The sequence below is a fragment of the Corapipo altera genome, unplaced genomic scaffold (genome assembly GCF_003945725.1).
Source record: "Corapipo altera isolate COAL_440 unplaced genomic scaffold, ASM394572v1 268, whole genome shotgun sequence".
NCBI lineage: Eukaryota > Metazoa > Chordata > Aves > Passeriformes > Pipridae > Corapipo > Corapipo altera.
In genome coordinates, this window is record NW_020884901.1 from 4784123 (window position 1) to 4797016 (window position 12894).

General features: G+C 53.1%; 1 protein-coding gene across 1 annotated transcript; it reads right to left on the minus strand.

The window, feature by feature from the left end:
• Positions 1-133: 133 nt before the first annotated feature.
• Positions 134-12605, minus strand: AIF1L (allograft inflammatory factor 1 like). The gene is made up of 5 exons (XM_027649925.1): positions 12511-12605; positions 7592-7658; positions 4536-4577; positions 3248-3410; positions 134-1607 (listed from the first exon to the last, which is right to left on the minus strand). The coding sequence occupies exons 1-5, from the start codon at positions 12586-12588 to the stop codon at positions 1520-1522; spliced, it is 438 nt and encodes a 145-aa protein (XP_027505726.1). The 5' UTR covers positions 12589-12605; the 3' UTR covers positions 134-1519.
• Positions 12606-12894: the final 289 nt, after the last annotated feature.

A 12894-nucleotide genomic window follows, 5' to 3' on the forward strand; every position in this document is an offset into this window, starting at 1 on the left:
ATCAAGACAGTCCAAACCTATCTCCAGGATCTGCTTAAGGGTTTATATTAACAGTCTTGGACACCAGCTCCCTTAATCTGCAACCAATCGTATGGACCAAGCTTCAGAGGAGATAATACAGACTGACACACAGTGTAGGTTCAGGAGATTTATTTTCAGTCCTTGAAGTAGACTGGTGCTGCTTTTGCTCATAATTTTTCTCTCCATTACAGTTTTGGTTTTCACACAAACAGTAGTGAGAATGTTTTTTTTTAATTTTTTATTTAAAAGTGCAGCCTTTGGCAGGAACAATCAGCCTAGTAGAGTTAATCATCTGTATTTCCATTAAAAAAATGTACTTATTAAACCATGATTTTAAAAAAGTTAAAAGCTGTCAAGAACATGTAAGAAAAGAGTAGGAAAAGGGCAAAGAGCAAACACCTGGGTTCCAGAAACTGTGTGTGGAACAAGAATCACCACAGTAAACAGAGCATGGATAGCACAGTCCCAGCTCACACTCTATACTTACAGCCATTCTGATTTTGCAGAGTTGAGGGCTTATCTGTGAGGGAAATGTACCCCATAGGCCCAGGGGACACATACAGGGAGGTCTGCAAAAACCAGAGGGACAGAGCAGCTGCCTGAGGACAGATCCTCATCTGCAAGTGGTCTGGCAGGGCTCAGTTTGGTCACCCAGCTTCCTTTCACCTGAAGGTTTGACTTCCCCCAGGCATCCTGTGGGGCTGCAAAGGCATCACAGCTTGTTTCTGCACTCCATGGATGGGACAGACAAACAATCTGTTCAGAGGTTATGCTCCTGGTCAGATCCAAGTTGAGATTTATCAGGAAGGGAGTCCCTAAGGTGACTTTAACCATCCTCACTCACAGTGGGTGGTGTTGGACCCCTGAGATCTGCCTGCAGGATGAGCCCCTGGAGCAGACAGAAGCTGTCCCTGCAGGCAGCCGTGCCCACCCCAAGACAAAAGGCCCTGAAGGCAGATCTCTGTGTCCAAGCACATCCCCACATCCACCTAGAACATGATCAGACAGAGCCTGATTTGCACTTTGGGGAGATCAGGAGGGGAAGAACTAGTCCAAAGTCAGGAAGTATAGGACGGAGCAGAGAAGGCACTTATTTCTTTTCACCCATTAAGCTGCTCCCAGGGGCTTCGCCAGAGAAATGCTCCATGTCTGGCAGCAAGGCCCTTTAGGTACCTGTTATGACAAGCACAGCTCTGAATCCATATGCTGGGAAGAAAGCAGCTCCTCGTCTGAGAAATGCAGGAAGGGCAGAGGAAAGAGTAAGATCACAGGGTATTTTTTTTTTTTGGTCTCACATTACGCTTGGTGCTACAGCTTCTGTCTAAGAGATCAAGCAGCAGAAAGACACGAGCTGGGGGTCTCCAGCTTCCCTTGCTGTTCCTCTAAGGCAGGTTAGTTGAAAACTAGGACTGTCCACAGTAAAAAGAGTAACAAAGCACAGGTAACCTCTGTTACAGACCAGCAAAGCAAACAGTGCCCATTTTTCAGCCTGTCCTCTTCAAGGGAGGCTGGCTATGTCTCTCTCTGGAGGAGGACCAGAAGGTTTTGGGTTGCTTTCATTGGCTTTTCCTTCAAACATCATGACCCTGCAAAACACAACAGATATTACCAATTAAAAAAAAAAAAAAAAAAGCAAATGCATCTTTGCCCATCATTAGGCATTATCTGCTGAAAAAGAGCATCTGGCTCCTCTGCAAAGGGCATCCGGTAATTAACAGAGGAGGGAAAGCCAACAGAGGGCAGTGCTGCCAGCCTGGCTTTCCCAGCAGCTTCCAGGAGTGTGTTCCAAAAGTCTCTGCCGGTTTTCCTCTCAGAGCCTAGAGGATTAGCACATTTTATTTAGACAGCCACTTCCGAAACCCCCTGGGCAACACACGGCATGCCAAGCACTCCTGATGGGTAAAAGCAAAAACCACCCCTGGCCCACCTTGCACGTAACCACACAGCACAACATTCAGAAGCCAACACCAAGCAAGTAACAGCAACTACAGTCCAGGGAGAGGGCAGGGACAAGGAGCAAGGCACTGGCTATAAGAATCTCAAGCATTTTGCAACCACTAGCACTGTCTTCCTCCCTAAGGACTGCAGCTACGCTGGGAATGCCAGCTGCCTCGATGGATCAAAGGAGTGCACTGCTCTTAGGACAGAGTTTTACATTTCTGCTCCTGCTCTAGAGAGTCCAACAGACAATGGGGTTTCTGTTAGCAAGAGAAGGGACCTGTTTGTGAAAGCTGCTGCAGCTGGGAGGAGGGATGGAAGATATGGGACAGGCTGCAGGCTCAGTCTGGCTCTGTGGAGAAAGAAAGGAGGAGCTGGGACGTCAGAAGTCTGCGTGTGCTTGGAAGACAAGCATCCCAACACACAGAAACAGGGCACGCAGTGGGGAGACTCACTGCCAGCAAGAACGTACCAGCTTAGAGGAACCTTCCTCCCAACCTGCCCTGAAAGCTGGCTGTGTTTCTAAAGCTGCCTTCGAAAAGGGGGTAAGGAGGATGGAGAGGAGCTGCTCCTATTCATGGTGGTTACAGACACAAAAGCAGGGCCAGCCTCTGTGGCTGTGAAAGGAAACGCCAGGCTTCAGTGGGATAGAGATGGAGCCAAGCAAGTGTTTGGAAGCCATTTGTTACAGCAGCACTTTCAGAGCCCTGTTGAGAGGGCAGAGGGGGCCGTGGGAGGCTAGTGCTGGCAGCCTGTACCACAGAAAACCTCTCCCAGCATGAGCCAGCTGTTTCAAGTATGTGCCCCATCTCCTACCGCCTCCAAAAAATCAGGCAGGGACAGACCATCCTGTGGGAAACAGGAGCCAGCACTGCTGGTGTTGGCAGGACCATCATTCACCACTCAAGTCCTGCCACCATCCACAGGGGAAGCCTCTGCCCCAAAGCCAGCAGGAGCCTCAGGGAAGAGACAGGAAGAAGTCCTGCAGTGTGGAATGCCTGCACACCCTCGGGAAAGGAGGAGATCGCTCCCACGGAGCACGTGGGAGGAAGCCTGTGCTAACACACAGCAGGCAGCTCTGCTGGGAGCACTTGCCACTGCTCAGCCTGGACACGGGCTTATACACCCTCTCATGTCACTCTGCAGACTCCCCCTTCACAAGGGTCCTGTCTCCCTCCACAGTCACTGAGCATGCACAGCTCCACCTCCACCAGACAGAGCAGCTTGTGGCTTCCCAGCTCCCCGGCTCAGGTCCTGTGGCTTCCCTGCTCCACCCCGGGACACTCACAGTTTAAGCACAGCAGAGCGTTTTCCAAGCATCACGTTGACAAAGTCCTGGTATGAGATGGTGTCGCTGACCCCTCCAGTCACCTCAGAGATCATCTTCTTCAGTTCTAGGTGGGTCTTTGGAGCCCCCAGCTTCTCCATCATCCTTTTGACAGACATCAAATCTACAAGAATAAGGAAATGTGACCACACTGAGCATAGACTAACCCTAGGGACACAGCCATGAGTTCCCACCTCAGCTGTGGACTCCACGACTGACAGCATTAAGCTGTTGCCAAAAGCCACGAGAAGCCTTCCAGTACAGTTTACTGCTGTACTGCCCAGTACAGAGCATCACTGCCCAGTTATGCAGCTCAGGATAAAAGCACCACACACACAGAAGAGGGACAACTCTCCTAGTGCTCCAGAGATACGTGGGGACACTGCTCTCCAGCTCGGAGTGCGGTGCCAAGAATCACAAGGATGGGGAGGAGGGAAGCAAGACTGGGGTTAAAGCTGGAGACAAACAAGCTGTGGGGAGCAGGCGCCCCTGCCCAGCGCCACAGGCCGTTTCCTTCCACTGCACTGCTGCCTGCTGAGACCTGAGGGCCCCTTCCCTCCCGGAAACCCTGAGTCAGGCCTCTTCCAGCTCCCCACAGGCTTCACTTCAGCTGGAGGACTGGTGGAGGAGGGGAATGAGGCAGCAGCCTCCTGGAAGGGCACAGGTCACAAGCGGTTACACTTCTATGTCAGCTCCAGGCCTGCAGAAGGCTGGGTCTTTATGTAACTGGTGCTTTCTGGACCCAAAGCAGGGTTGCTCAGCTGAGCCAGACTCACACCCAAGTCCTTTGCTTCCCTCTGCTCCCCTCCCTGCAAAGAGCTGCTCTGCACCATGGATTTATAGTGCTCATGGATTTATAGAGCTTCTGCCTCAAGCCAGGCAAACCCCAGGATTGTCCAAGCCCTGCAGCTTCCCAGCTCTGGATTCCCAGCTTTCCAGCAGAGGATTGAGAAGAAAGCCTCAGCAAAGAAAAAAGGAAAAGAAAAAAAGCATTTAAACAGAAAGAAGTGGAGGAGCTAAACAGAACTCCAGGAGAACAGGACTGAGAAGAGCTTAGATCTTGAAGTAGGCAAGGAAAGACCTAGAAATCCAAGGAAGCTCCTGGCTGAAAAAATCGATTCAAGCAAGGCTGGGCACAGAAAAGCCCAAAAGTTTTCCTCCTCAGCACCACAAAGCAGCAGATACAGCAGCAGACGTCACCTCAGCAGACTGTTATTCTTCCAGCCCAGCATCCCTCAGAGTCACTCACCAATCTCCCCTTGGTTGTTCAGGTCAAACTCCATGTATTTCTCTGGAAGAGACACAAAAGCAAGTTAGCAAGACACTAGAGCAGGGGATGTGCAGGGCTTTGGAGCACTGCCTGCTTGGGGCAATGAAATAAAAGATATGGAGATAACACTGATATACTGCTGAAAGCAAACTTCAGAGGGGGAGACCATCTCAAGGCCTCATTTTAGTACCCTTATCTCAGTTCTAGGGCTCTAGAATTAAGTACTCTGTAATTGTGGCTGCTTTTCACTTAAGCTGAAGGAAAACACTGGCATGAGAACAAGGTATCGGCTAGCCATGAGCAGCGTTAAAAGGTTTCCAGCCAGAAAAACAAAGCTCTGAACAGCCTCCCAGAAGGAGTAGCAAGGAAAACAAACCCCTGAGCACTCCCAAGATGAAGCTTGATCAGCTTAGGAGGGGGATTAAATGACGCAGTTGCCTGCAATAACGAGGGAGAGACTCCACAGTCCTCCCCGCACCGTGCTCGCTCCCAGAGCAGCTCCTGCCAGGACAGATGCTCAAGGACCACATCAGGAGAGCCAAGCCAAGAACATGCCTGGGAGCAGTGATGCTGGAGCAGGTTTTTTTGCCCTTCCAGCCTGCTGTCAAACACTGCTGACTCGAGCAACTCCAGAATTCTCAGAGAAAGGTAGAACCTGCTCCAGAAGGTCTGATTAGCTCTGCAGGACAAAAACTCTCACGCTGTAACAGGCAGAGCACTGATTTCAGTTAGAAAATTCAGGAATTCCATCCCGTGCAGTTTCTGCCCTTTGGAGTGGTACACCTGGGCTTCCTACCCCTCCCTCCCTTGCTGTTCCCCATTTAGACTTTAAGCTCTTCAGGCGAGGATTTGTCTGTCTTACAGACCATACAGCTCCCAGCGCCTCAGGGGGCCCCCCATCATCTCAGCTGTGCTAAATGAAAAGAGCAAGATGCAAGATGCCTGCTGCCACCATCCATCAGTGCTGAGCTGGAGAAATCACCACTTGCCCTGCAGTTAGCACTCGCTCCCCACAACAGCCCCCGAGGACTCAAATTAACTGAGTCCTTCCAGGCCGCTCCTTTCCCCCAGGAAGGAAAATGGAAAAGACCTTTTGCCTCTCCTCCAGGGACACCAGCAAGCAGATGAGTGTGAACAGAGAAATGGCAGGCTAATCTAAGGAGCCAAAGGGAAGAGTAGTTATTGCACAGAGCCGAGTCTTCCCAGGACCTGTGCTTCCAAAGAAAATTGCTGGGTTAATTGGACTGATGGGCAGCTAAGGGCAGGAAGCAGAAGAAAGGCTTGGATGTGTTCACCTGGGTCTCAGCCCATGGATTACTGCTGTCATGAGCTGACCAAGACAGACCTATGGGAGTATCACATACAAACCAAAGCTGCTCATGCTTCAGGCAGGAGTAAATGTCTCCCTTCAAGCATCCAGCAACTGATCAAAGATGAAATTGGGGTTGTAACACGTGCTTAGGGACCAAAGCAATGCTTGATGTGGGACTGTCTCTCCCTACACTCTGCCCCACCATAATGACCTTGTGCAAATGAACTGCTGCCTCCCTAGCAGGGGTCAGACACCCCAGCATGTGCCTGGGGACACAAACCCTGCTCTGCCACATCCCTGCCCAGCACATGTTTTCTTTTCTTCTCATCTGACACTTCGCCAAAAGTGCAGAGAACAGAGGCAGCTTTACACCAGCCTCAGCTTGCACACTGATCTCTTCCTCCCACCCCAGTGGCAGGGATTTAGTGGGGCAAAACCATGCGTGGTCCCTCCCTCACAAATACATTTACACCAACACTGCACAGGAGCTCCCCAGGCACAGCTGGGAGGTGCAGCAGGAAGGGCAGCAGAGAAGAAACACTCCCCCCATCATCACACAATGAGCTGCTTGTTGGGGGAGCTGGAGGAGGCGTTGGAGAGCGGGACAGGCCACGGAGGCAAACTCACGAGGCGGCAGGAGGAGATGCCAAAGGCTCTCATTACAGGGAATTCTGTGCCTGTGGCCTACAGTTGCAATGTTTGAAGAGCCCCAATTGTGATGGGAAAAAATAATGCAGGGCTGCAGCCAAAAGCCAAAGTCACACAAAAGGCAACAGAAAGAGGACGGGGAGCACAGGAGGCTCCTCTGTGCCCAGCAGGGTAAGGGATCACAAAACCCCAGCCAGCTTCTTCCATGCTGGATTGCAAAGCCAAAATTCAAAGGGAAATAGCAGACAATGCCTGAAATGGAAGCAAGGTCAGGTTTTATTCGGTTAGAGACAGGCTGAGGACAAGCCTTGAGGGCAGTGTGACGCACAGGCATGTTTTCTCAACTCCCTTCAGCCACTGCTTGGAAAGAAAGTAGAAGTACCCAGAACAGCCCTGCCAGATCTTGTCCTGTAACCAGTTTGGGGACAAGCTTCAGAGGACTCCGAGCTTTTGAGCTGTTTCTCTATTCCCTGTCCCAACAAATGGCCCAAAACTAAGCACTAGATCCGCTGACCCACTGGAGTTAGGCTTCAGCCAGGACTAGACACATTACTGCCATTGCCTCCAGGGTCAAGTGGCTCGGGAAGGACCAGATCAGACTGATGAAACTTTTGAGCAGAGGAAGTCCCCAACTTCTTCAGAAAGCAGCTGAGACTTCTGCTCTGTGGGAAGAGGTCCTCCTACTCACTGGAAAAAAAAAAAGAGTCCAGCTATTGCATGGTCCATTATGCCAGTTAGCTTGTGTGGGTAACTAGACAGAAACCATCCTCCTTCACTGCTCCCCAGAGTTTTGCCCACGCAGCAGGTTTTGCAGTAATAGCAGCCACCAGGCAGGATGTCTGCAGGGTGACATGTCCCTGCCTTGCAAGTGGGAGAAGCACAAAGGCTCGTGTGGAAAACACCCCTCCAGGGAGTTTCACCGAGTTCCACAAGCAAGGGGGAAGCATCCATCCCAGCTCAGTCACTTGTATTTTCTGGAGAATCTCAGGCTGGTAAGATCCAAGTGCTGAGGAAAATAATCTGGTTCAGAGCAAACAGTTAGGCTGAAAGGTCAGGGAAACCCTCCAGTTCTCACCTTTGAATGCTGCCAACTTCTCCTCCAGGTCTTCTTCATCACTGAACTTTGGATCACAGAGAAATTCCTATCACAGAAAAAAATAATAGCCCCAAGGTTAAAGATGCAAAGGAAAACACCTTAGAGGGCATGTACAGAAGCAGCATTACCCAGAAGACCCACACAATTCCCAGAGAGCCACAGCTGAGCAACAGCACCAGGAGACTTGAAGATGGGCTGAATCCCTCCACACCTTGTCATCAGAATTCCAGGGCAAAGGGAATCCTTCTGGTGTCTCAGATTTCCCACCAGCAGCTTGAAGGAAGACGTGCCTTTGGAATAACTGCATGAAACCCCATCTTCTTGCTTACCCAAGGTTTCAGCTCCCCACTGAAAGCTTAAGCACATATAGCACGTGGACTGGGCACCTATTCCCAGCAAGGGCTCCCAGTCCTTGCAAAAAGCACTCTTATCTCACACTTCAAACTCTTGGATAACTATGAGGGCTTGCAAATAGAACAGGCAAAGTTTGCAGAGTGTCATACACCCAGGAGGACGGGTGTGTGGGGCTAAGGGACAGGCTCTCACTCTCTCAGACCAGCTATCCATTTTCTCCCTGTACCCTGCTCATGCTGGAGGGGAAATCCTGGGTCACTTCTGGTCACTCGTGCCTAGCCCCACCTCGAAAACCTTCAGATACCCAAGAGAACAGACCACAACTTGCACAGCCAGCTCTGCTGCTTTGCCCTGCCAGCAACACCCCCCTGCAGCTGTGAGCAGCAGGGTCTTGCTCCTGTCCCTGCCCTCCCACACCGCCCAGCTCCAGCGAGCCCAGCACAGCTTAATGACTCGATCTGTGTTCAGCAACAACACCACATTCTTCAGTGTAGAAATCATTAACATCTGCACAGCTTATGCATGGCCTGTCCAGGACAAACCCCTCCAGGGGTTAGTGGATGGAGGGCTGAGGCTGTTCCCTACCCTGGGCATGTGTTCCTCACTGTTCTGCATGCTTATGGGGAAGACAGGAGTGGGTCACTAAGGGATGAGGATTTCTGGCACTGGTAGTGCTGGGGCAGCATTGCTTGTGATTAATGAGACCACCTACCCAATGGAGCGCCACTTGCAGGCACTAAGACATCAGGACTGCACGAGGTCCACATGCCCAACAGTAACTCAGATGTTCTCCAGCCTCCAGAGCACACTCAATCCTTCCAGAAGCAAGGCTGAACCCAGCTATCTCCAGGTGTTATGAACTGTGCCAGTCCAGCTGCTGGGCAAGCTCCAGCAAAGACACAGCCCCAAACTCATGCCTGGTTCTGCTGCCACAGCCAACCTTGTGTGCTGATCACTGTCAGTCACCCTGATCCTGCTCCTGTGCTCTGGGTCCCTCCAGCCCACACACCTGGAGCTGCTTCCTCCTTCCTCACTGGGACAGGGTTGCTCAGACCTGCCCAGGGAGTCCTCAAACCTTCACTGCCAGTTAACCACTGCTATGGCAAGTCTTTTACCTGCAGCTGAACTAAGGTTTTGTAGGAAGCCCACTAGGACAGAAGTGACTGCCATCCTGTCCTCCCACCTCGTGAACCACAGACAGAGACCGTGGCCACTAAACCAGTGTGACACTGACTTCCCTCATCACCATGGTCACCAACTCAAATTGAGAGCTGTGGTGAAAAGTGGCATTCCCAGTTCCTTCTTTTGCTCTCCTTTGCCAACTCAGTTTCATTTATCTCAGTTATTTCTACCCAGGGGTATCATTTACCAGCCCAACACAAAGGGCCCAATTGAGCTCTGAGACTTGGGCCCAGGCAGCAGCAGAAATCACCAGAGACTGGAGTAGTGTTACCTGCTGCCATCGCCACTGAAGAGCCTCTGGGGAAGGCAAACATCACTGAAAACCAAAACAAGGTCAAAGCATCTCCTGACCACCAGGTCATAGCTTCACTCCTGCCCTGCAGGAGCAGCAAACAGCTTCCACCTACCAGCAGGACAGAGTGTGTGAAAGCAGAGCACAGCATCTCTCTGAGAGCAAGAAGCAGCACAGAAATGGTGAAGACCAAAGGGAATGTTACATCCATACGTGATGGCTGAGGGCCATGTGCCCAGGAGCCCACCAGCCCCTGGCAGCAAGGTACAAGAGCAGGACAGGTGACATTGCACACATCTGTGCAACCCCTTGAGTTTCAACCTGAAGGGGACTGGATAGACCACCAGCATCCCAGCTCTGCTCCAGGTGGAAGGAAGCAATAGGGGGGTGTATTTGAAAGGCATTCCACCCTCCACATTGTATGTGAGCTGGGCTGTGACTGCGATAAGGCAAACACTCACAATAGCACACAGGAATTCAGTCCCCAGGGCCTGTGACTCAGAGTGGCTGAAGTTCCTCCTAGAGCCCTTTGCTAAAGTTCCCATTTTAAGGGGCATGTTCTATTAATAAGAACTGCCTAATAAGCCTCTCCCCCGCTCCTGCCCTGAGCAGCCTTTCTTGAGCTGTTGAGAGACTTTTCTAAGCCAATAACCTCAGCCACACAAGTCCCAGCTACCTGCAAGGCAACCTGAGCAAAAACAGATTCTTCCTTGCTCCCCAAAAAGGTGACCCCACCTGGCAGGCCAAGCTCTTACTGGGATATTTAAGTGCTCAGTGCCAGCTGCCCTGCCTTCTGGTGCTGGGAAGGGGCTGAGGGATGCTCCTGCCTGCCCTGGATGAAAGAAGTGGGCACCTGCTCTCTAACAGGCTGAATTTCTTCCCCACAGCCCAGCGTATTAGTGGGTAAAACTAGGTTGAAACTAATCTGTGCTGGATTAGACTTGCCACCTTGATGCACGAGGCTGAACAATGTGATTGCGTTCCCCAGGAAGAGGGGAACAGGCAAGAGGGGAGCCCAGAGGAGCATTTCAAGCTGGAAGAGAGAAGTCAATACTAGGAGTCGGCTGTCCTTCAGCAGCACATGTGCACTCAGGATGCTGCCTGCCAGACCCTTATCCCAGTGAGAGCTGCAGGGAAGAAACCAGCCAGGAAAACAGGGCTGGGAGGGAGCTAATTGTTAGGATGAGACAATGAGATTAAGCCTGACAGGAGTTTGGCCTGATTGGTTTTATTAGGAGTACTTGACTGTTTTACAACCCTGGGGCTCTTCAGGTCTTGGGAAACCCCCTCCGTGGCTCCAGCCACAATATCAGCCCGAGTTTCTATCAGCTCTGTGATGGAGAGGTGTGCAAACGTTCACTGCACTCCCCCGCTGCCACGCAGAGCTGGCAGAGAGACCAAAGCAGGGCGGCGTGGGGGCTGCTGCCCTGAGCACGATGGCTTCTCAGGATCCACGGGCAGCTGCTACCCATGCTATCTGCAGCGTGGTTTTGAGCTGCTCAAAGCCCCTCTCCCAGCACTGAGCCGACGCACAGGGCAGCAAGGATGCAAACAAGCAGCTCCATCAGCAGGAAGTTATGTAGCTTGTTTTGGGTTTTGTCATACAAACCTCACTCAAAGGAAAAGCCAGAAGTGATGGCAGCTTAGGGGATTGATAGGAGTTTGTGTCTCCTGTGTGAGAGAAGGAAGACACCCCAGCCCCAGAACACAGCAGTGGCACACCAGCAGCATCCCAGGAAGCACAGCTTCCCAGACTCAGTCCTACAGCTCCCACCAGCTGAAAGATCACGTATCCATCCTGTGCCTGAGTGATGCTGGAGGATGGTTCTGGAGCAGCAGAAACTGCAGCAGTAGGTACAACACAGTCCCTTCATCCTCAACCTAAGGGCCAACACCACCTTGGCTAGGGGAGATACCTTAGGCTCACCTATGCACCTTCTTGGAGCAGAGTGTGCCATGTCTGACTTCCAAGGGCTCCTTTTTAGCCAAGTGCTCTTATTCTACACCTTAATCCCGCAGCACCTCTTTTTCCACTCTTATTCCGCATCACACCCTAGTTTCTAATTAACTGAATTATTTCTAATGACTTAATTCCCTCTCCAGTGACCTACATAAACTTCACCTCCACTGTCTCACTGCTGTCTGGTGGAACATATTGGCACTTTTCACAGCCCAGGCAGTGTGAGGGCAAGGTGAGCCACCATCTCTTCTGGGCTCTCATCTTGTGCAGTGATTTGACTTCTCCACCTGTAACACTAAGGTGCCACTGGCTATAGGAGCAGGCAACCACCAAACCCACCTGGAAACTACGCTAGAAATCCCAGCGTTGATTGTTTCAAGGTTAAACCCTTCTTTTCTCCCTCAGGACCGCTCTTAGCCGGGAGGGATGCCAAGAGAACTGCCCCTGCCGCCATGCCAAGCAAGGGACAGGGCAAGCCTGACACTCTGGGGAAAGGACCTTGCCTGACCCTGGCATGAAGGGCACAAAGCCCAGTGCACTCTGCACTAATCCAGGAGCTGCCATTCCCCCTGCCCAAGGCTTGGGGCACGTCCAGCCATCCTGGGCTACACATTCACCACCTGCTCTAGTGAAAAGCTGGAAAGGCTGGAGTCAGTTCTGAGCAGCAACAGCAGCTCCTCATTCCGGGAAGAAGTCGAGGAAGAAGGTGAAGTGCTCAATAGAGTGGAGGGGAGGTTGAAGTCCTCCAGGAGAACAATAGCCCCCGTTCTTGCTGGAGCAAGTTCCCAAGGGGACTTTCACGGCAGCCGGTCCCCAGGGCACCCACCGGCCCCGCTCGGATCTGCCGGGGTGCGGGCGCTGCGGGGAAAGAGCCGCCTGCGAGGTCAGCACCAAGGGCGGCGGGGATGGAGCACGACCCCCGCAGAGCCCCCTGCCTCCTCTGGCCGCATCCCCCTCTCCAAAGGGGCTCAGGCAAAGGGGTCCGCAGCTCCCCTTATACCCACCGCCCTCCTCCTCCCCGGCCCCGGGGCAGCCCCCTCCCCTCCCGGCCGCCCCCAGCCCGTTCCCCCGCCGGGGGTGGGGTCGGCCCGGGGGGCAGCCCCGCCGCACCTTGTTGATCTCCTCCAGCCGCCCGTCCTGCGGGGCTCTCCGCAGCCCCCCGCCGCTCGGCCGGCGCGGAGCCGCCATCGCACCGAGCCGCCCCGCGCCCGCCACCGCCTTAAATAGGGGCGGGCAGGGCCGGGCCGGGCCCTCCGCCCCCCGCCCTTAACCCCTTCCTGGGCGAGCCTGCCCCGCGCCGGGAGGGCAGCGCGGACCCGCGGGGGGCTCGATGCACCGAGCGCGGTGGGGAGGCACCGCCGCCCGCGGGCTCCCCGCGGCGGGGAAGGGACCGGCCCCCTCTGCCCATCGGGCATCGCTCCGCAGCCGCCCCGGGACGGGCATCCCTTCGCCGGTACCGGCGGCGGGTCCGCGGGTGCCCCGTGGGGCGACACG

Bases quoted from the DNA above. Each gene is read 5' to 3' on its own strand.
- AIF1L (XM_027649925.1), bottom strand. From the start codon at position 12,588: ATGGCGGCTCCGCGCCGGCCGAGCGGCGGGGGGCTGCGGAGAGCCCCG. The intron at 7,659-12,510 runs GTGCGGCGGGGC...TTTCTGTGATAG, and splicing joins GGCTGGAGGAGATCAACAAG to GAATTTCTCTGTGATCCAAA. The intron at 1,608-3,247 runs GTGAGTGTCCCG...TGTGTTTTGCAG, and splicing joins CGCTCTGCTGTGCTTAAACT to GGTCATGATGTTTGAAGGAA.